At 62.8% G+C, this 21,361-nt stretch overlaps 1 protein-coding gene across 10 annotated transcripts in view; it reads left to right on the forward strand.

The window, feature by feature from the left end:
* Window positions 1–222: 222 nt before the first annotated feature.
* RFX1 (regulatory factor X1) overlaps window positions 223–21,361 on the forward strand; it is a 30,327-nt gene continuing 9,188 nt past the window's right edge. The window contains exons 1-9 of one of the 10 annotated variants that reach the window (XM_023645243.2): window positions 606–808; window positions 8,360–8,712; window positions 15,129–15,238; window positions 15,437–15,520; window positions 16,162–16,278; window positions 17,243–17,359; window positions 18,427–18,522; window positions 18,877–19,254; window positions 20,015–20,109. In XM_023645243.2, coding sequence (XP_023501011.1) covers window positions 8,409–8,712; window positions 15,129–15,238; window positions 15,437–15,520; window positions 16,162–16,278; window positions 17,243–17,359; window positions 18,427–18,522; window positions 18,877–19,254; window positions 20,015–20,109 — 1,301 coding nt within the window. In that variant the 5' untranslated portion in view covers window positions 606–808; window positions 8,360–8,408. Of the gene's footprint in view, window positions 809–2,395; window positions 3,572–6,828; window positions 6,954–8,359; window positions 8,713–15,128; window positions 15,239–15,436; window positions 15,521–16,161; window positions 16,279–17,242; window positions 17,360–18,426; window positions 18,523–18,876; window positions 19,255–20,014; window positions 20,110–21,361 lie in introns of those variants that run through there. The other 9 variants (XM_023645246.2, XM_023645242.2, XM_023645245.2 and 6 more) reach the window with 9 other exon arrangements.

Genomic DNA, 21,361 nt, shown 5'->3' on the forward strand with positions numbered 1-21,361 from the left:
CACCGAACCCCGAGCCCCGCACCGCCGCCTACGTCACAGACGAGCCGCGCGGCGTCACCGCATTCCTCCCGCAACGTCAGCGCTCAGAACCCGGGGCCAGCGCACCGGCGCAGCAACCAGGCCGAAGCGAGCGATCTCGCCTGTCTCGCCCTTTATATTTGGAAAGGCGTTCCAAGTACGCAGAAGCGAACTACCACTCCCAGCGGGCCTTGCGTGCTGCGCGTGCGCACGGCCTCCAGCTGGAGAGCGCGGCAATCCTTTGGCGTAGATTGACGTCCCTTTGGTCGAACCAGAAGGCAGGTTGTACAGCCGCAAACCAATCCCGGCCTCACGGACCCCACCCCTTTATCCTGAGCCCGCGGCTTCCTTGAGGGAGTGACAGGCTCCGCAGCCTTTGAGGGCTCAGTTTCCTTTGATGGACATTTATCCCGATGAATCAGAGCGCCAGGAAGTCGAGAGGGAGTTGAAAAGCGTGCCTTGGGGCCAATAGCTTAGCGGCAGGGCCTGGCGCCGTCCAACCACTTCTCCCGGCGCCGCCAATCACCCGGGACCCCGCCCCCGGCCCGTGACGTAAGTAGGGTGGGTAGCAACAGTTGCCCCGGTGAGGGAAACGGAGGCGCCATAGCCACGGTAGTCGTGGCGACCAAGCAACCCGGCAACGCGAGTCAACAACAACAACCGCCCGGCCGACCCCCGCCCCCAACCCCTGGCGCGGCCTGGGGACCCCGGCACGTTCCGTCCCCCTCCCCACATCGCCTCCGAGAGCCGTGGAAAGCCCTTCCGCGGACAGAAGTGCGGAAAAGCCGAGGTAACGCGGGCCGCCCCGGGACGGCGGGGCGGGCCGGGGAGGGCGGTGGGGCGCGGCCGGCGGTGTTGCTGTGATCACAGTCCGGGGGGAAGGGGCGGGCGGTCAAAATGGCGGCGGCGACTGCCGGGGCCGTGGGGGAGGGGGCCGGGGCCCGGCTGGGGCGACACCACCCGCCCCCGGGCCCTGCGGTCCGGCCCCCGCGAGGGGCGGGCGCTCGCAGGCCGGCGGCGAGTGGAGGTCGGCCGGCCCGGGCGGGGGGCTTTTATACGCCGGGAGGTGCTGAGGGGCGGGCCCTGTGAGGCCGGGCCAATGGGAGCGAGGGAGGGGCGGGGCGGGGCCGCGGCGGGGGCGGGGCCACCCTGGGCCCGGGGCGCAGGTGGGCGGCTGCGGGCTGGGCCTCCCCGGCCGGTCCGGTCCCCGAAGCGGCGGCCGCCCCCCGGACTCAGCGCCCGCCGCATCCGAGGCCTCGGTTTTCCATCCCGCACAGTGGGGAGAAGCACTGCTCTCCCCGCCTCCTGCATGTCGGCGACCCCGGATTGCTTGCAGGCTCCCCCTGAACCCCGGCCCGCGTGCGGTTTCCGAGTGTGGTTTGTAGGTTAGCTCTCAGCCGGTCTTGGTCGCAGCCCTGCCGGCGGCGCCTGATCGGCCTCCTCCGCTCTGAGAGGAGGGGAGGGAGCCAGTTTGGTGGCGCCGTGGGCCCGGAGCGTGGCCTTAGCCCGCAGGACTTGGTTTGCAGAGAGGGAGGAGCGATCTTGAGGGACTGAGTTGGAGGAAGAGAAACTTGCTCGCTTCTGCGCCGGCTGCTCCCGCCCATCGGGCGTTGTCCCGGGCGGCGGGCTTGTTCCTGGAGACGGGACGGTCCCTGACTGTCCCTCCCACCAACATCATCTGCCTCTTGGCGTAAGGGGAGCGAATGGCGCCTGAGGAAGTCGCTCAGATTTGTTAAGCTGCTTCTCTTGGCCAGACACATGTTTTTGTGTCCTGTCCATCAAGTTGGTGTCAACTGGGTCACGTGGCACTGAGGAGGTACCAGCCTCCAGGGCCACGTGGGCAGGAGCAGGACGCCGAGGTCAGAGGGAAGGGGAAGTGCTTAGAGGAGAGTCCAGCGACTGCTTTGCCGGGTGACAAGATCTGCCGCCTCGGGGAAGGATTTTTTTAAACAGCGGGTCCGGCTAAGTCCACTTTGTGCCTTCTCCGCCCTGCCCTGGGAGTTTGGCATCTGCAGCGCCGGGGGCGGGGTGCAACCTGCATTCGTTTCTTTTTAAGTCCATCAATAAACTTCCAGGAGGCCGGCCAGGTGACTCAGCGGTTAAGTTCGCAGGTTCCGCTTTGGTGGCCCGGGTTCGCCTGGTCGGATCCCGGGTGTGGACATGGCACTGCTTATCAAGCCATGCTGTGGCAGGCATCCCACTACAAGATAGAGAAAGATGGGCACGGATGTTAGCTCAGGGCCAGTCTTCCTCAGCAAAAAGAGGAGGATTGGCAGCAGATGTTAGTTCAGGGCTGATCTTCCTCGAAAAAGAAAAAATAATAAAAATAAAAAGAAATTTAAAAAGAAAACTTCCAGGAGAAGGACTGTTTAAGGCTCTCCTGAGGCTTTCCCCCAAGAATTTGAGATAAGGTGGGGGGCGGCGGGTCCTTGCTTCTCCAGGGACTTTCCCTAGGCCAGATGCTCTTGGGGAGGTGGCAGGGTCCCTTGAAAGTCAGAGAAGGTAGAGATTAATTTTCAGTAAGAATCTAGAAATACCAAGTTGCTAGAAAGATCACCACCACCTGTCTGGTGAACTTTGAGCAGAAAGTGATGTCACGGATGATCCATTCTTGTTGACTGCTCCCCCCCATAACTTTTACATTTGAAGAGCCCAAGCCCAGAGGGGTCATTGATAGGGTGGGGTTGGGGTGGCACTGGCTTGGTTTGCTTGTCCTTGACAAGCATCTGCTTCCTAGCTATGTGCTCTTGGGCAAGTTACTTAACTTCTCTGAACCTCGGTTTCCTGTTGTCTAAACTAGGAGTGGTGATCACTGGTGATGATTGTAATCTCAGGTTACTGTGCTGTGCATCGCATAAAAGAACACAAGCTGAGCATCACATACATAGTAATTGTTCACACTCTGTTAGCTGCCGCTCTTATGATGATGATTGGTGCTTCCTGTGTAGCCCTCAGAATTACACCACTCGTGTTTATGTTTATCATCTTGTATTGGGCGAGAGCCTAGTGGCTTTAAAGGTTGGCTCTCTTGCTGGGCTGCGGGGGCTGATGACAGGGGTCCTCGGAAGCGGGGTACCAGGCCTCCTGTTTCTAGTGGGAAAGTGTCCCTTCTCTTGCTCTGGAGTGGCTTTCCTTTGGCTTTAGGAGAGTAGCTAGAAAAAAAAAAATCGTCCCTGGACTGGCATCCAGACTCAGGAGGCAGCTGGGGGAGCCAGAGCCATGGGTGTCTTGGAAAAAGTGGGGATCTGGGGAAAGTGTCTCTGGACCTGAGGCCTTCACCCTCCCCTCCTGCCACATGTCCTGGCATCTCGGGCCAGGGACAGCATGGGCCAGGCAGACCTAGGGACATAGCCTGCAGATAGCAGCTGCACAGTGCACAGGCTTCCTGGGCTGGGGCCCGTCCTGGCCTCGGAGGCCTCGCCTGCCCCTGCAGAACAGCCCGCTATCGGCAGGAGGCAGTGGCTTTTTCTCCAGGTCTCACCAATCGGCAGATTTCAACTGGCCTCTGACGCTGGCTGGCAGTGTGTCCTGGCCCATGGACACTCATTTGACGGTAAAAGTCCAGCCCCCTCTGTGTGCCCATCAGGGTTCTAGGAGTAGGGATGGCGTGTGGCCAGGCAGGCCAGGTCTCTGCCCCTGGGGAGCTCACCTTTCTGGTCACCGAGGGAAGAGGAACTATGAAAAGAAACAAACAGGGAAATACAGAGCCAGGAAGAAAATACAACAGGAGTTTGTGCTCCACAGTCCTTGACGGGGGTACTTGAGACCCAAGAAGTTGACATTATGAGCTAAGACCTCAGTGATAAGAAGGAGCCGGCAGTGGAGGATGGGGGTGGAGGCGAGGAGAGCCTGCCAGTAGGGGAAGAGCTGGTGCAAAGGTCCTAAGGCAGAAGGGGGCCTGGGGCATTCTAGGAACGAGAGCCTGTGTGGCTGGAACATCCAGAGGGAGAAAGACAGGGACTGGAGGGGCCAGATCCCGCAGGGCCCTGTAGGTCATGGGGAGGGCTCTGGATTTTATTTATTTTCCGTATGAGGAGCCTTGGAGCCATCTGAATAGAGGGGTGACAAGATAGGATTTGTGTTTTCAAAAGATCTTACAGACTGTAGAGGCAAGAGTGAAGCCAGGAGCCAGCGATGAGCCTGTTGCCTAGGTCCGGGCAGCTTGGACTAGCCCGGTGTTGATGGAGATGCAGAGAAGTGCTCAGCCTTAGGATCTGTTCTGGAGGCCTTATTGACAAGTCTTAAAAGCCAGCTGGAGGGGCCAGCTCCGTGGCCGAGTGGTTAAGTTCACGAGCTCCGCTGTGGCGGCCCAGGGTTCGGATCCTGGGCACGGACATGGCACCGCTCGTCAGGCCACGTTGAGGCGGGGTCCCACATCCCACAACTAGAAAGACCTGCAACTAAGATATACAACTGTGTTCGGGGGGGGGGGGGGGGTTTGGGGAGATAAAGCAGAAAAAAAAAAAAAAGATTGGCAACAGTTGTTAGCCCAGGTGCCAATCTTTAAAAAAAAACACACACACACACAAAACCCAGCTGGATATAGAGGATGAGGGAAACTTCCAAAACAGAGGTTGGCACACCACGCTGCCACCTATTTTTGTATGGCTCATGAGCTAAGAATGACTTCTACATTTTTAAATGATTGGGGAAAAAAATCAAAAGAAAGATGTTTTGTGATGTGAACGTGTCATGACGTGTGAAAATTATATGAAATTAAAGTCTCAGTGTCTAGAAATAAAGTCTTATTGGCACACAGCTATGCTCACTTGTTTACCTATCATCCATGGCTGCTTTCACACTGCAGTGGCAGAGTTGGGTAGTGGCACTAGAGACCATCTGCCACAAAGCCAAAACCACTCACTGACTGGCTGTTTACAGATGTTTGCCAGCCCCTTATCTAAAGAATTGATTCAAACATTCTCCAAAAACAGTTGTTGGCTTTGAAGATAGGTGCAGCCATTGGTGCTTTTCTTGGCAGTTTCATTGCCGAGGAACAGATTTGCTGAGCGATTCCCTCGTTTCCTGTACCCTGCTCTATAAAGAAAGGGGTCTTATGCTTAGACAGATGAGGAACGTGTCATGCTGTATGCATATATGTGACTTATTCCTCTCTAGGGGACACCCTACAGAACTCTGTTTAACCTGTCATCCACAAATGGGAAAATAAAAAGTTGCCTGTCAAATAATTATGGGAAACCTGGCATCCCGTATCACCCTTCCTGGAGAGTGACAGCGAGAATGCTGAGAAGCCTCCAGTAGAGAAGTCGGGGTGACTGCTCATTGATCTCCCACTTCCCCTTTTTGGGCTCAGCCTTCCAGCCCTCATCATCGCCTTCCCCCCACCCTAGATTGGGAGGGATGAGGCCTGTGGGCTTTGCACCTTTAAAAGGAGACAGCACCAGCGAGTGTGGAGCTTTTAAAGCCCCTTCCTGGTGGGAGGAGCTACAAGAGGCCAGCTTTCCGAGGGCCAAGAAAGCCCAGGCTGGGGTTTCTCAGAGAGTGCCCCCAGGACCACCTGCCTAGTTCAAACATCAGACTCCAGGGCCATCCCAAAAGACTCTGGGCAGCGGGGGCCAGGCACCTGCATTTAACCAGCTCCCCAAGTGAGGCTGATGAAAAGAATCAGATTCCCCCATCCTTGCCTCCTTCCAAGAGCTCACGGGTCCTGTCTGACTCCTTCCCCGTCCCTCCCCACCTGGCACGGATGTCTGTTGAATGAATAATAACAATAGCAGCTGCCACTTCTTAGTGCTTACTGGGTGCTGGGCTGATCTCGGCGCATCTTGACAACAGCCCTCCGAATCGGGTGCTCTCATCATGCCCAGGTGACAGGTGGGGAAACTGAGGCCCAGAGGAAGGTTAGGAATGTGTTCATGAATTAAGAGACAGGCCAGGGTTCATGTCAAGGTGGGTCTGACACCAGGCAGGCAGGCGCTGATTGGCTGCAGTGACTTGAGCACCGGACCTGGGCCAGAGTTTGGACCCACTAGTGTGAGGCGGCCCCTCTAATGCTGGCAGGGAGTAGTTTGAGGAGGGCAGGCGCTGGAGAAGGGTATTCTCTGTGTGTGCGTGGCAGGCGGCAGATCCCCTGCTGCCTGAGTCCTGGTGGGGCCAGCTGCCCTGCAGCTCCCGTGCTGCCTGAGTCCCAGTGGGACCAGCCGCCCTCTGCCTTGTGCCCTGCCTGGTGGGAAAGCCCAGGATGTTCCCAGGATCTGGGCCAGGCCCATGCCACCTGCCACTGCCCTGCTTGCCCCGCTCCCCATAACGACCTGGCCTGGCAGGGAAGGCAGCCCGTGGAGCCCGTGGCTCCTCCCGCCCACCTGCCCAGGCTGCCAAGCACCCAGGGTGCAGACAGCAGCTTGCTTTCCTCTATACCCAGCAGCCCGAAGCCCTGGGCCCTGGGCGGGAGGCATGGTCCTGGGTTCAGCCTTGCTACACGGCCTCCCTGGGCGATGCTGGGAGCCAGGCTGTTTCCCAAGGGCTCACCCTGTGCCCTGCGCTCATCAAGCATGGCCCTTGGAGATGCCAGACTGGAGCCCTCAGCAGCCCTGCCTCGTGGGCCGCTGTCCTCCCATGTCACAGACCACGGCGGGGCCTCCCTCCGAGCAAACAGCCCAGAGGTGGCCAAGTTCCAGTCGTGCATTGGCCCGTCCAGGGCCTGTTCCTCACCTGCCTCGCCCCCTACTGACTGGGACACCTCTTGGATTTGGCCTCAAAGGGCAGAACCCGGACCCCCTGGGAGGGAGGTCCAGGGGGGCGTGAGGAATGTGGGCACCACTGTGCTGTACGGCCTGAGGGCTCCCTCGGGCTGCTGGGGGGCTGCCCGCTCCCCAGTTCTGCTGCTCCAGCCAGGGCCTTGGGCAAGCGCGTGGGGCTCAGGTGCCCTCGTCTGAAGAACGGGGAGGATGCCGTCTGCTGACCGCGAGAAATAGGTGAGCCCTGAGCCTGGCTCCCTGCGCAGGCAGGGGCGGAGAGCACAGATCTGGGGGCAGGAGACCCGGGCTCAAATCCGCCCCCCGCGGGGCGGTGCACCCTCGGGCCATGCGCCCTGCGCCTCGGTTGCTCCTCCGTGCAGTGGGCCCTCCCTGCAGCTGCTGGGCCCCGGCAATCTCAGCGGAGCGCTCCTTGGCCCCTGGGCAAGGAGCGGAAGTTGTTTTTTTCCTCCTCCTTTCTCTTGAAAATTTCTCTCTTAGTCACCACCGACCGCAGGCTGGGCTCTCAAACTCAAACACCTCCAGGGGCAAGCAGGGGCCACGAAGGTGTGGGGGCTGGAGCTTCTCCTCTTCACCGCCCAGCCTTTGCTCCACGGTCCTCGCGCTCCGGAGCTGGAGATGCGGCGCGGGAGCGCGAGGGGCCGGGAAACGATCTGCCCGCCCCCTGTGGGGCGGGGCTTAGCGAGGAGGGGCGGGGCTTAGCGAGAGGGATGGCTTGCCTGGCCCAGCACCAGGGAGAGGGACCAAGACTCTTTAGCAGCCAGAAAATCTTGCTCTGCCAGGTCAGGTGGGCCCCATTCCTGGCTCAGCTGCCGCGGCCGGGTCTGCTCCCGGCCCGGTTGCCCCTGACCCCAGAAAGGCACCCTCGCAGTGATGAGCTCACCACCCCAAGCAAGGGCCCAAAGGCCCCTGTGGCCACACGCTGCTCCGGAGCTTTTTGGACTCAGAACACCTTCCCTGTGTCTGGCACCCCACTGGGAATGGTATTCTGCCAAGAATCCAAGCCCAGATGGCGGGCATGTGGGGAACTGGCACAGGCTGCCTGGGAGACGGCTTTCCCATGACTTGCCTCTCCGGCAATTAGCCAACTAGTCAGGTGCTCAGGACACCCAGGGTTCAGGCTCAGCCCTGCCACTTCCCTGCTGTGTGGCCTGGGGCAAGCTCCTGAACCTCTCTGAGCCTCAGCTCCTCATCTGGCAGACCGAACCCAAACCCGGATGTGATTGTTGCAAAGTTTAAAATGAAATAACGTAACCACTTAGCACAGCGCACAGCCTGCAGGAACTGGCATGAGAACTGTACCATTTGTCTCTGGGCGAGGGCCTGAGTTCCCCCTGGCCTAGGGGTCTGCCAGGCACCAGGAGGTGGGACGGAAGACGGCAGGAGCCCTGGGCAGGGGTGAGTGGAGGGGGCGCAGAGCAGCCTCAGCACATGCCCCATGCCCCGCAGCGGTGGGCGGGTTGTATCTGGCCGCCAGCCTCGGCATTTAATTAAGTTAGTGAGGAACCCAAACGTGTCTCGAGGGAGCCAGGAGCTGTCCCTGGTTTCCTCTGCCTGTAGATTAATTCTTGTTTTTCCTTTTCTTTTTTTTTTTCCTCTTCCCCTCTCCCCTTCTTCTTCCCAAGGAAGAAAAAAAAAAAAGCCTTATTTATTATCATTTTCCTCACTGTTGGCATGGCAACACAGGCGTACGTTACTGAGCTGCAGGCAGCCCCGCAGCCGTCCCAGCCACCACAGGCCCAGCCCCAGCCACCGCCACCATCAGCAGCACCACAGCCTCCCCAGCCGCCCGCCACCACTGCCACCCCCCAGCCCCAGTATGTCACCGAGCTGCAGAGCCCCCAGCCCCAGGCGCAGCCACCAGGCAGCCAGAAGCAGTATGTGACGGAGCTCCCAGCTGCCCCCACGCCCTCGCAGCCGGCCGGCGCACCCGCCCCAGCCCCGGTGGCCCAGCAGTACATCGTGGTCACCGTCTCTGGTAAGTGGACGTGCGCTCGGAGCCAGGCAGCTCCGTGAACAACTCCAAGAGGAGTTCCGGGGAGCCCAGCATCCTGGATGAGGGGCGCCGTGATGCCCTCTCACCATCACCTGCTGTACCTGTCACCGGGAGGGCAGCTATCAAAGTCTCAGGGTTCCTGGGCAGGACTCGGGGCATCTGTGGGGAAGGAGCGGTCAGGCCACGCAGGGAGGTCTCCGTGCCCCCATTTCCGTCCCACCAGGGCAGCTCTTAGGGCCGTTTCTCTCTGTCCCCACGCGGGCTGTCACTTGCAGTGACTGGGCAGGGGAGTTAAGATTCACGGCCGCCTGCTGGAGGCAGCGGGGGCGCCCAGCCGCCACTTTCCAGATGTGGCCTTGGCTGCTCTGCCTCAGTTTCCTCATCCATGAAGGGGTCAGAAGGGCTTTGCGGGATCAGGGATGTGTATGAGGTGCTCAGGGAGGCCGGCTGGGAGACCCGGGCATCACCTCCCCGCCATGGGGGTGCAGGACTCAGGGGCTGAGCGCGGCTGTCGCAGGGCGAGTTCGTGAGCATGTGGCCTATTTGTCGCCGCAGCTGCCCCTTGCGGCTGTGGAGGAGATCACCAGGAAGCTTGCATCCTGGCACCCATGTCCTGCCTGGAGCCCCTTCCCCATGCCCGGGGGCCAGGCTGAGCAGAGGGAACCTGAGGCAGAGGGTCAGGACGGCGGGTGCTCCTCCGGGAAAAGTGGGGCTCAGGCTGGGACTGGGCGGTGTCGGCTGTTTCTGATGTGCTCTGTGGAGGGGAGGATGTGGCAGAACCCAGCGTTGAGGCGGCCCTGGGATCACAGGGCATTCTGGGAGGGGGCGGGGAGGGCAGGTCAAGACTGGGTTTAGGACCATAGGACGACAGAATGTCGACATTTGTGGTGATTGACATGGCCCCGTACCAGGGCAGACGCCTCTGGGGCCCTGAGGCAAGGTGCCGTCACATGACGAGAAGCACCCTTCACCCTCCAAGCCAGCCTCCCACCTCCCAGGGTTTGTCTGTACCCATCAGCTCTGCCTTCTCATCGCTCGAAGGGTGTAGCGACCCTCCCCATTCTGGGCTGCCCCCTCCAGCACTTGCTTCTGCCATCCCCGCCTCGTCACTCGGTCCCCCTGTGATCTTTCTCACCAGCTTGTAAAGATGAAACAGCTCCCATTTTAACCAGGCCCCCGGGCCCTGCACCCCCGCAGCTGCCGTCTGTGTCTCATAATGCCTGTAAGTTAGACTCGCTCGAGGACGCAGCCTCCCTCTCTCGCCTCCTCACCTGCACTCTCTCCTCAGCCGCCTGCGCCCTTCCTCCGAGGTGGCCGGTTGGGGTCGCCGAGGCCCCCAACCTGTTCATCTCCCGCTCACCCTCGGTCCTCCTCTCCCGTGGCCTCTGGGCAGCGCCCTCCCCCAGAGAGGCCCTCCTGCCCTGGTCTCCACCCTCCTGGGTCCCCTGGCTGCTTGCTCCTCACCTCCTGCCCTTGTCAGCAGTGACCTCGTCAGGCCTAGGCCTCCTCTCTGCTCCAGTGATGCTCCCTTCTTGGTGGCCTTGTCTCTTGTCTTGGCTTTCAGTGCCACCTTTCTGCTGACAATGCCCACATTGATGTCTGTGCCCTGGGCCTCGGCCCTGAACTCCGGCCACCTGTGACCCATCCCCTCGGTGGGACAGGCAGCCTCTCAAACCAGTTTGGCTAAGTAGAACTCTGGATTTTTCCCTCTTCGAATCCGCCCTCCTTTGAGACCTCCTCGTCCCAGTAGCTATCACTCCCGGCCCGGCTCGGCCTTGATTCCTGTCCTTGAGCCAGCAAGGCCCCTCGGCTCCACCTCCCAAATCCAGCCAGAACCCCCTTCTCTCCCATGGCCCCACCCTTCACAGTCCACCCCCCCAGCAGCCAGGGGGAGCCTTTTGCCAGCCACCAGTTAGGTCCCTTCATGTCCCAGCTCAACCCAGAGGATTCCGAGGCAGGTGGTCCTGGGGGCGCCGTCTGAGAAACCCTGGCCTGGGCTTTCTCGGCCCTAGGACCCTAGGAGAGCTGGCCCCTTGTGGGCTCCCCCACCACCACCACCAGGAAAGAGCTTTAAAAGCTCCCCACTCCCTGTGAAGGAGCCTCTGCTGACAGATGCGCAGCTCCCGGCTCTGGCCTGCGAGGCCCACCTGCCTCTCGCCCCCTCCTGCAGCTCTGCAAACCGGCCAGGTTCAGCATGGCCTCGGGGCCTTTGTGCTCCCATGCGCTCTGCCTGGAGCACCCCATCCCAGTCCTTCTGGGGCTCATGCCTCCTGTTCCTCGGGGCTCTGCTCCAGTCCACCCCCTGATGCCCACAGCTCCTCACCCCCGGTTGCTCACTCCCCGTCTCCTTCGTTTGCTTCATTTTCCTTCTTAACACTTGTCACCACCTGCAGTGACGATGATGGTGTCTGTTCCCATTGTCTACGAGGGCAGGGCTCTGTCCACTGGGTTGGGCAGAATGACGGACGAACGCCCACGCGTGCTGGCCCGACCTAGCACAGCCCTCACGTGCCTCAGCCCTGGGGTGGCCGAGAGCGGGCGGGAGGCCTCACCTGTCACCACTGCCTCTGGGGCATTGCATTGGCCCTGGATCTCCTGGGTGCTGGCTTTTGCTGCTTTGGGGGTCCAGGGTCCCCAGAGCAAGGGTCCAGAATGGGCACACAGAGCCCCCCAAGGCCCAGCCACCTCCTCTGTCTCCTCAGCTCCTCCAGCTCTTCCCAGTGCCTCCCCAGGGGGTCCCGGCGCTTAGAGGTCAAGGCCTCTGTCCCCATCCTGTCCCTGGGCCCCCACTGTGCTGTGGGCACTCCGCGTGCCCGGGCTGTTGATGGCCTGGCCTCCCATCTTCCCTCGGACAGAGGCTTAGCTGTCTTCCACAGTGGTCCAGAGGCTCATTTCCCTGCTCTGCTGGTTCTGGCGGGAGCGAGCCTGTCCCGGGAGGGTCACCAGGCCATGCTTCCTCCACTTGTTTGGAGGAAGAGGAGGTTGGCTTACGCCCTGTGGCTGCCCTTCCTGCTCCGCTGCCCCTCCCCCGTCCCCTGGCAGTGATTTCCTGGGCCTTCTCCCTGACCCTCACCCAGGTGGGTGGTCCCTTTCATCCCAGCCTGGCCTTTGGGCCACATGAGCAGGTGGGGAGGGCAGGGGGATGTAACTGACACCAGTGAGGCTGCAAGGCGCCTGGGCTCTTCCAGAGCCCGAAGCAGTCTGAGCTGATGGGCCCAGGGCGTGGCGGGGAGTGCAGGGAGGGCCTGGACCCAGACCTGGAGCACAGGCCAGCAGCCAGCCCGGAGCCACCCCAAAGGCAGCTCATCCGGGCTGCTCCCCATGGGCCCTGGCCTAAGGTGACTTTGGAGGCAATGGGAAGGAAGCTCAAGTTTCCCAGCTTCAGAACAGTCCTCTGGATCCATAATTCCCCGTCAGCAGAGGCCACCGGACTCTCCCCGAAACTCGAGGCGGCAGGAGGGCACGGGGCCGTGGCAGCCATCCTAGGGAAGGTGAAGGCAGCCTGCCACAGGGGACAGGGCTGGGCTCGCAGAGGGACCGTGTCCGCTTCTCCTCCCTGCTTCCCTCTCACTTGGAGTCCTTGGGAGCACAAGAAGATTTGTGTCTGGGAGAGGGATGTGGAGGGTGTGTGTCAGCATCCCAAGCACAGATGGGGAAACCGAAGTTGGGGCAGACAAGGGGCCCAGAGGCCCCAAAGAGCCCTTGACTGAAACCATCTCTGGGAGCAAAGGGTCAGGAGGGAGAGGGCCAGACTGGCCACCCATCGCCCATGGGGCCAGGGCCCCGGCTCTGCGGCTTCCCTCAGGCTTTGCCCACGTGCTCAGGGCATCTGAGGCATGAGCGGTCTCGACGGGGAAGTGCGGGCCGGGGAGGAAGAGCTGCTCATCAGATAGGAGGGACAGGAAATCAGCTGCCACTTCCTGACTAGAGACTTGAGATGGCGGGGCCACCCTGGCCTCATGCACACGCCCAGAATGGAGTGGCAGATGCAGACGTTCACAGACTGTGTCACACGCAGCCGGAGCAGGTGGCAAGGCCGCCCTGGCCTCATGCACACGCCCGGAATGGAATGGCAGATGCAGACGCTCACAGACTGTGTCACACATGCAGCCGGGGCAGGTGCGGGGCCGCCCTGGCCTCATGCACATGCCCGGAATGGAGTTGCAGATGCAGACGCTCACAGACTGTCCCACACACGCAGCCGGGGCAGGTGCGGGGCCGCCCTGGCCACAGGCACACAGGTACACACAGGAAGCCCTCATCTGAAGAGTAGACTCGGGGACCTCACCTGCTTGTCCTCGTACTGTGGCCTCCTGGCCTGGCCAGCGTGTGGTCCCGGCCTTGAGGGCCACCCTGGGGCAGGAGACCGGCAGGGCTGCTTCCAGGGCTTGCCCGGCCTGGCAGACGCCTGATCGCAGCAGGGCCCCAGCCTGTGCCCCACTCAGTGACTACCCTGAGCTGGGCGAAGCCTGCCCCGGGCCTCCTCCAGCAGGCTGTCCGCCGGGCTGGGCTTGGCTCCCTGCGCACAGACCACAGGCGTGCGGGCCCCACGGGGCTCATTGCTTCCCCGAGGGGCCTACTCAGTGAGGGCCTCCTCCCTCACGCTCAGGGAAGCCTCAGTGGATGTGAGGAAAGATTCCAGCAAAACAGAGGAATGGGTGCCTCCTGGAACTGGCTGCAGAGGCAGCTGGCTGAGCAGGCCTGGGGTTGTCCCAGTGCCTGCCCCCTGTGTGGCCAGTGGGAGGCTCCCCCCAATGCCTCCTCCTACCAACACATAAACATTTGTGCGCTCTGCCCCACATGGGCCCTGAGGGCCTCACCTCTACCCAGGACAGCCCTCTGCCCTGAGCAGGCCCCTCTGTCCCCACACAACTGAGGCCCAGCGTCCCCCTTGGAGGCTGAGTCCCACCCTGGGATGGCCTGAATCTTGTGGTGTCCCCGTAGGGCCTCTGCTCACTGTCGTCCTGGACCCACGTGCCTGAGTCTGCACGCCACTGCCCGCGGGGCCTGAGCTCGGGCATGACCCTCCACTCGGGTTCTGTGCACGGTGTGAGGTTCACGTGGGCACAGACGTGGGCTTGTGTCCTGGTCTGCCAGTTCCGCGCTGGGTGACGTTGGGCAAGCCACTTCCTCTCTCCTGGTCTCAGTTGCCTTGTCTGAAAACGGGGGCAACCAGAGTTCTTTCCATCTCCAGCTGCCCAGGAGGACCCGGCACAGGGCCTGGCGCATCAGAAGCACCATAGTTACTGCTGTGACTTCTCACTCGCCGCCCTGCAGTCCTGCCCGGGACCCCGGGGAGCTGGGGCTGGGACCCTGGCTCCTTCTGGCAGCACACTGGAGGAAGGACAGGTGCATGTGGTTCCCCAGTGCCCCCACCCCCACCCCCAGCATCCCTGGAACTGCTGGGAGCAAGCCAGGCTGCCTGGAGCGGGCAGGACGGATGGTGTCCTGACCAGCGTCTTTCGGGGACACTTGCCCTCTGTGCCCCGCTTCCCCCAGCTCCCCTGTTAATCCCCCAGCGAGATGTGCATGAAACTCAACCTGCGCCCGCCGATAGCATCGCTGGGTACCAGCCTCCTTCCTGGCCCCGCAGCGTGGCCCCAGCCCCGAGAAGGCCGCTCAGGCCACGCCTGCTGGGAGGGGAGTGTTTATTCCAAGAGGGCAGCTGGGAGCTGGGAGCTCGAGCTCTGCATCCACTGGGGGATTAGCTCCCCAAGGTTGTGGGTATAAAGCCGCCCGCGCACCCCGCTGTCCCCGCCAAGGTGGGAAGGAGCGAGGAGTGCCGAGCCAGCTACCCTGACAGCCGGGGCGGGGTGGGGCGGGGGCACCATGTTCTATGACTGCCTCTTCTCGGTTGCCTGTCAGCGTGAGTACCCCCTGCCCAGCGGCAAGGCCCCCTGCTGCTCCCGCCCTGCAAGGACAGGGAGGCTGGACAGTGGAGGGGGACGGGGTGCTTGGTCACAGGCCAGCAAGACCTTCTGGGGCCACTCCCCTGGTCAGCTTGTTTCTAGGAAGCCAGGAGCCATCTCCAGGAAGGTCCTTCCAGGGCTGCTGGGACCCCGGGTGGGGGTCACTCACTCCCTATCCACAAACCTTGTCTGTTGGGAAAAGGGGTCCATCCCTCTAGGCCTCCACCACATCATGGTCTCAGGCACCTCTTCTGGTCTGACTTTGGGGTGAGGAGGGTAAGGGTGGGGTGGGGCTACTTCTGGATGTTAAGAATTATGGATCGCGGTGGCGCCCACCCCACCCCAGCTGGCAGAAGGCAGTCAGGGCTTCTGGAGAGGCCTGGCCTCGTCAGGGCTCAACCTGGGGCTGCATCACCCCATCCTGCTGGGCTCAGGCTCAGAGTGGGGGCAGGGGCAGCAGGCAGAGCTGACCGGTGACTCTCCTCACAGAAGGCACGATGCGGGCCAGCGAGACAGTGTCAGAGGCCAGCCCCGGCTCCACGGCCAGCCAGACCGGGGTCCCCACGCAGGTGGTTCAGCAGGTGCAGGGCACCCAGCAGGTAGGATGTGCCCTCCCCCAGGGGCAGGTGGAGAGGGCATGTGAGGGGGGCAGTGGGGACTGTGGCCACGGGTACCTCGCCTCCCCTCCCCCAGCCAGGACCATCTGCTCACCTGTTGTCATCAAGATGTTCACTGCTGCCCCTCCCCGCCCCCGCGGAGGCCGGTGGCACTCAGGTCCTTACTCCTTGTCCCTGCAGCGACTGCTGGTCCAGACAAGCGTGTCGGGCAAGCCGGGCCATGTGTCACCCCTCCAGCTCACGAACATCCCTGTGCCCCAGCAGGTAAGGCTGTGGCATCCGGCCCTGGCCCCGGCTGCCTCCCTCAGGGTGCAGACCCACCCTGCTTTGGCTGACCAGCCTCAAGGACACAGGCCCTGTCCAGGGCCCCCCACATTCTAGCTCTGAGCAGCTGCCTCCACTGACTGAAACCATGTTGGTCGGGGCTCACTGGGGAAGGAGGAGCCACATGAGTCATCTTAGCAGAGAGAACTGTGGCTTGGCAGGGAGGAAGGCGGCTGGTGGGTCCAGCCCGTGTCCCAAAGCCGGTTAGGAGCCAAGCACCCCTAACCAGATGCATGGTGGTCTGTCCCCAGAAGGCTGCAGACGGGGCCGGGCCTCGCACACACCGGGACAGAGTCCCGCCAGGTGCCAAGGGCGAGAGCGCGTCCTGCGTGGCCTGTGGAGCCGGCCCTGGCACAGACCTGGCCCGGCCGCTTTCAGCTCCAGGCCCTCGGCAAGCGCTCCCAGCGTCCTGGGCCTCGCTTTCCCCCCTGTGAAGTAGGGGTTTCGACAGCGCTGTGTGGGGCTGTCGGGGCGCTCCTGGGAGCTAACAGCCATGCAGCACAAGGCGTCCCGGCACAGCTCGGGTGCTCGTTGTCCCGGCCATGGCGAGTGAGCTGCCGTCCTGCTCCCTCCTGCTGCAGGCTCTCCCCACGCAGCGTCTGGTGGTGCAGGGCACAGCCCCGGGCGGCAAGGGCGGCCAGGTCGGCCAGGTCTCCCTGACGGTGCATGGCACCCAGCAGGTGCACTCACCCCCTGAGGTAGGTGGGGGCCCCGCTGGCCACCCTCCCCACTCCTCTCCCCAAGTATCCGTGGGGCTCCTGCCCCCCGAGCCCACTTGCCCCTCCAAAGTCCTCATTGACCCCAGGGGGTGGCTCTGAGCTGAGTCCAGCTCCAGGAGGAGGAGACGCCCCTCCACCCCCAGTCAAGATGGGCCTTCCAGCTCCAGCTTCGGGTGCTGTACCCCAGGAAGCAAAGCAGGTCCCTCTTCCCTCCACAGTGCAGACAGAGCTCCTCCCCGACCACAGGGTGCATTCTGCGGACCCCCGAACGCTAACGAGGGTGTCAGAGGCAGGCCAGCTGTGGGGGGCTGGGAGTGTGGGTTTCCGCCTCAGGACTTTGAGGTCAGACCTCCAGCTCAGCCACTTAGTCCTGGGGCCTCTGGGCAGGCCCTCAGAGCCTCCTGAGCCCAGAGCTTTCCATGTGTGACACAGCTAATGACAGCAGCCACCCATCAGCTTGCTGTGGCGCAGCTGGCCCAGAGCTAACAGCGGCTCGGTAGCTAGCCCACCTGGGTCAGTGCCTGGCGCCACCTCTCACAGCTGTGTGGCCCTGCACACATCCCTTCCCATCTGTGCCTTAGCAACTCATCTGGAAAGTGGGGATCTCGTCACCTACTCTTTCTCACCATGGGGCTGTGGCCCGTCTGATTCTAGAGGCAGCAAGTCGCCCCTGAGCCAAGCTGGAGTCCCAGCCATGCTTCCTGGGGAGGACGGGTCCCCCCACCAGCACCTGTGGGCTGAACCCCAAACCTTGCTGGGGGTGACCGGGGCTGCAGCAGGAACTAGGCATTTGGGTGCACGGGACACAGCCGCTACTGGCTTAGGTAGTCAGGACCAGCCCCGCTGGCTGTGCCCTTCCCGACAGCTGTGGGGACAGCCCTCTTGAGAAGGGTTCCGTCAGGGCCTGGGGCTCTGACAGTGCTCCTGTCTCCTTCCCTCGCAGCGGTCGCCGGCGCAGGCCAACAGCTCCTCCAGCAAGACGGCCGGGGCCCCCGCAGGCACGGTGCCGCAGCAGCTGCAGGTCCACGGCGTCCAGCAGAGTGTCCCTGTCACCCAAGAGGTGCCAGGCCAAGGCGGGCAGGGACTGGGGTGGGGGTCCTGGCCAGGCGGCCTCCGCGGCGTCCTGCGTCCTGGAGGGAGCTGCAGTGGGAGGGCCTGTGAGAGCCCGCAGAGGGGTCCACTGTGAGAGCCGGGCCTTCCACAAGGCCTCTGCTTCTCCCAAGACTCAAATCCTCATCTAAATGATGGCTTCTGCCCTGCGGGCTGGGGCAGGGGGTTGGGGCTGCTGTGAGGAAGGAATGCGGGCCTAGCACTGAACGGGCTCTGGAAGCAGCTTCGAGAAACAACCTCGGCCTCTTTGGGCCCATCAGCCTGGAGGAACCCAGAGGCCAAGCCCTGGCTCACCCTGAGGGGCTCAGGGAGAGGCCCCAGCCTCCAAATCCATGCCCAACCTGGGGGAGGCCTCACTGAGCTGCCAGCTGTGGCAGCTGGAGCAGGTCAAGAGGCGAGGCCTGTCTGCCATCTGGTTGTTAGCACTCGAGCTGAGGGTGCCCAGGCCCTCGAAGGACCAGGTGAAAGCCACAGGTCCTCTCCCCAGAGGAAAGTGGAGACCCCACCCTGAAGCTTCATAGCTCTTCTCTTGCCTGGCACCACAGCTCCTCTGCATCTCCACACCTGGGTTCCAGCCCCGGCCCCACCACTCAGCAGCACCCCCCCAGCCTCTGCCCCACACTCTGTGCCGGGAGGTGGCAGCGTCCCCGCCACAGCGTGGAAGAGCAGACAGCTGGGGGTGCGGGAGAGCCCCCAGAGGGAGTTGGTGGAGAGCGGGGACTCGCTCAGCCGGTCCCAGGTCCCAAGTTCAGCTCTCAGCTCTGCCACCTCCCGCCAGCCGCACCTTGCTGAGCCTGGTGCTCCACACCGATAACCTGGTGCCCAGTCAAGGGGGCAATGAACCTGGAAGGCACGTGGTGCAGAGCCAGCAGAGAGCTGCAGGACAGCTGCCTTTTTTTTTACCACGCTGCTGTGAGGCTTACAGGAGTCCTTGTGTTGGCGGGGGAGTGCTGAGTGACAGGCGGGCCCCCAGCATCGCCGTGGTTACCGCAGTCTGACTTGCCTCTCCCTCCCCAGAGGTCCGTGGTCCAGGCCACTCCACAGGTGCCCAAAGCTGGCCCCGTGCAGCAGATGACGGTGCAGGGGCTCCAGCCAGTCCACGTGGCTCAAGAGGTGCGTGCCTCCCCCACCTACCTCTGGGCGTACTGGGGCTGGGCGCGGGCTGGGCTGGGGAGGGGTGCAGGCCCCTCAGGCCGCAGGGAGGGATAGACCCGATCCTGTGCCCTCAGGGGCCCCGCCCCGGGCTCCGCCTTCGGCCCCGGGCTGCAGACGGGGTCCTGGAGCCTTCCCCTTCCCGCCCCGGGCAGGTCAGGGCCCAGGTTGGCTGAGAGGGATCGGAGGCTCTGCTCCCTGAGACCCAGCGCGGGGCGGGGGCTTCCGGTCGGGTCTCAGCGTGAGCCCCGCAGCCCGGTGGGGGCGGCGGCCTGGCGCCCGGGTGACCCCTCAGTGTCTCTGTTTGTCCTCCAGAGCTCAGACAGTCAGTTTCCCGCTAGGAAGGCAGAGCAGCGAGAGCCCCGGCCCACGCCGCCGCCGGAGCCGCCGCCCCGGCCACCCCCGCCCCGGCCCGGGCCGAGCGCGCTGGCCCCGGAGCCGCCGCCCCCGCCCGCCCGCGGCCAGGCCCCGCAGCTAGGCAGCCCCGAGCCGCCGCCGCCCCCTTACGAGCCGGGCGCCGCGCAGTGGGTGGAGCTGGTGGGCGTGCTGCCCCCGCACCTGCTCCTGCCGCAGCAGAAAGTGGTCCTCGAGCCACTGCCCGGGCTCGCGGCCCGAGCCAGCCCCGACCAGAGGGTCAGGATCCAGAGAGTTCCCCAGGTGCTAGTGTTCAGCACGGCCGCCACGGCCCTCAAAGTAGGTGGCGGACGCAGGGGCGGGGGGCGACGGGCGGGCGGGGGCGGGATCCGCCGGCCCCGGCCCGTGCAGGCCTTGGGCTGCCCGCCAGGCCCCGCAGGCCCCGTAGACCCCACCCCTGCCACGCCAGTCTGGGGACCCGCGTCTGATCCCTCTAAATTGGGTTCCAGGCCCCAGGCTCCGCCCCCTATAGATTGGGATTGGGGATGGGGTGGGGAACTCAGGCCCCGCCCCTGAAACCTGGTCAGTAGGTCCCGGTTCAGTCCCACCAACGGGCGCCCCACCCACGGCCCCGCCCCTAACATCCTGCCCGGTTCCAGGCCCCGCCCCTGCAGACCCGGTGGGTCAGTGATGCAGGCTCCACCCTTGAGGCCCTGTCTGCTCCCAGCTCCAGCTTAGCGACAGCCTCGTCCCAGAGTTTGGCTGTGCTCCTGGTGTCCAACTGTCAGGCCCACAATAGGACCCTATCTTGGGGTCCCCTGGGCCCGCCTCCCCTCAGGCCCCACGCTTGCTGTCCCCAGCCCAAGCGGAGAGTCCTGGCTTCTCCTCCTGACACAGCTCTGCCTGATTCCCAGCCCTGGCCGAGGCCGCAGCCCCTGAGCCTCTGAGCCCCAGCCCCGTCCAGGGTGTGTGCAGAAGTGCAGCCATGCAGCCGGGGAGCGGGGGTCCGGGTGAGCTGGGGCAGCCACCAGCCCTTCAGAGGCGAAGGCGGAGGAGCCGGCCCACCCCGACCCTCTGCGTGTCCTTCGTCCTGTGCCAGGTGCAGCAGCTCCAGCAGGTGCCCGTTCCACACGTGTACTCCAGCCAGGTGCAGTATGTGGAGGGCGGCGATGCCAGCTACACGGCCAACGCCATGTGAGTGCGGGGCTGGGGGGGGGGGGGGCGGGAGGAGGACCCCCGGGACGCCAGCCTTCAAGGCCTCAGGTGAGGGGCAGGCGGTGGGTGCTCCTCGGGCACCTGCAGCCACCAGGCAGGGCAGAAGCAGAGGGGACCCTGGCAGGCTGGGGGAGACATCCCAGCACAGCTTAGGACTTAAGAGTTAAATGGCCTGGGACTTTTGTAAAAATGATAATAATTTTTACAAGATAAAAACATCTAGGTATATAGAAACTTAGTGAAAAAAATCCCCTTCACTCCTGTCCCTCAGCTCGCCCTAGAGGGGACCCTGTGACCCATTTCTTTGTTTCCTCCCCGAGGTCCTCTTTGACGAGGAACTGCCCCTTTCTTTGTTCAGAAACAGAGGCAGCATCTCATGTCCCGACTCTTTCCTCAGTTGTGTATCTCGCAGCGCTTCCCGTCGTTGTCTGTGTAGGTCCCGGTCACCCTCTTTAGCCGCTGCGCGATGCTCAGCCATGTAGGCGTGTTGTGAGTGGCGCAGCCAGTCCCCACCTCCCCGAGTGTAGGTGACTTCCGCTCCTGGTCCTGCACATGTGCAGTGTTAGTGCAGCCCCGTCGGGCAGACGCCACGCCCTGGGCCCCCGCCCTGGCTCTGGCTCCGCGCCGGGATCCCCCATACCGCGTGCATTCATCCGTTCTTCCATCCTTCGCAGTGATAATCCCAGGACTAGTTGTTGCCATTTGAGTTTTTAGGAGTTTCATTTGGTTTTCTTTGCATTTGTCTGATTTTTTTCTTGCATCCTCCCACCTGTCCTGTGGGCATGGTGCTGAGAGTAATTATCCGGCGGAGCAACTCGGTCCCGGGGTCACGAGGCTGTGGCTGACCCTGAGGGCCCCTGGGTCATGGTCCATGGCATCCAGCCCCTCACAGTTCTGCCGATTTCTTTCCAGTGCTGCCAGTCTCTTAGCCATGCGGTCGTTTAGTGCTGGCGGGACCACAGAGGGCATTCCAAAGAGGAGGCCTGTCCCTGAGGCCCCCAGGGATGTTAAAAGCAGTGCTACGAGCCCAGGCCTCAGGGTTCCCGGCTGACTCCCTCTGCCTCCCCTGGGAGTGACTGTCCTTTCCTTCTATTGAATTGTTCCTTTCATGATTCGTGTGTGAGCCATCAGATTTTTCTGCTCTGTGATGTTCTTGGGAGCACTGTGTCTTCTGTTTCTCCCACACAGTGGATAACTACTGGGTTCCCAGCCTTTCACTGGCCTAGCTCCC

Source organism: Equus caballus, chromosome 7 (genome assembly GCF_041296265.1).
Source record: "Equus caballus isolate H_3958 breed thoroughbred chromosome 7, TB-T2T, whole genome shotgun sequence".
In the NCBI taxonomy this organism is placed as follows: domain Eukaryota; kingdom Metazoa; phylum Chordata; class Mammalia; order Perissodactyla; family Equidae; genus Equus; species Equus caballus.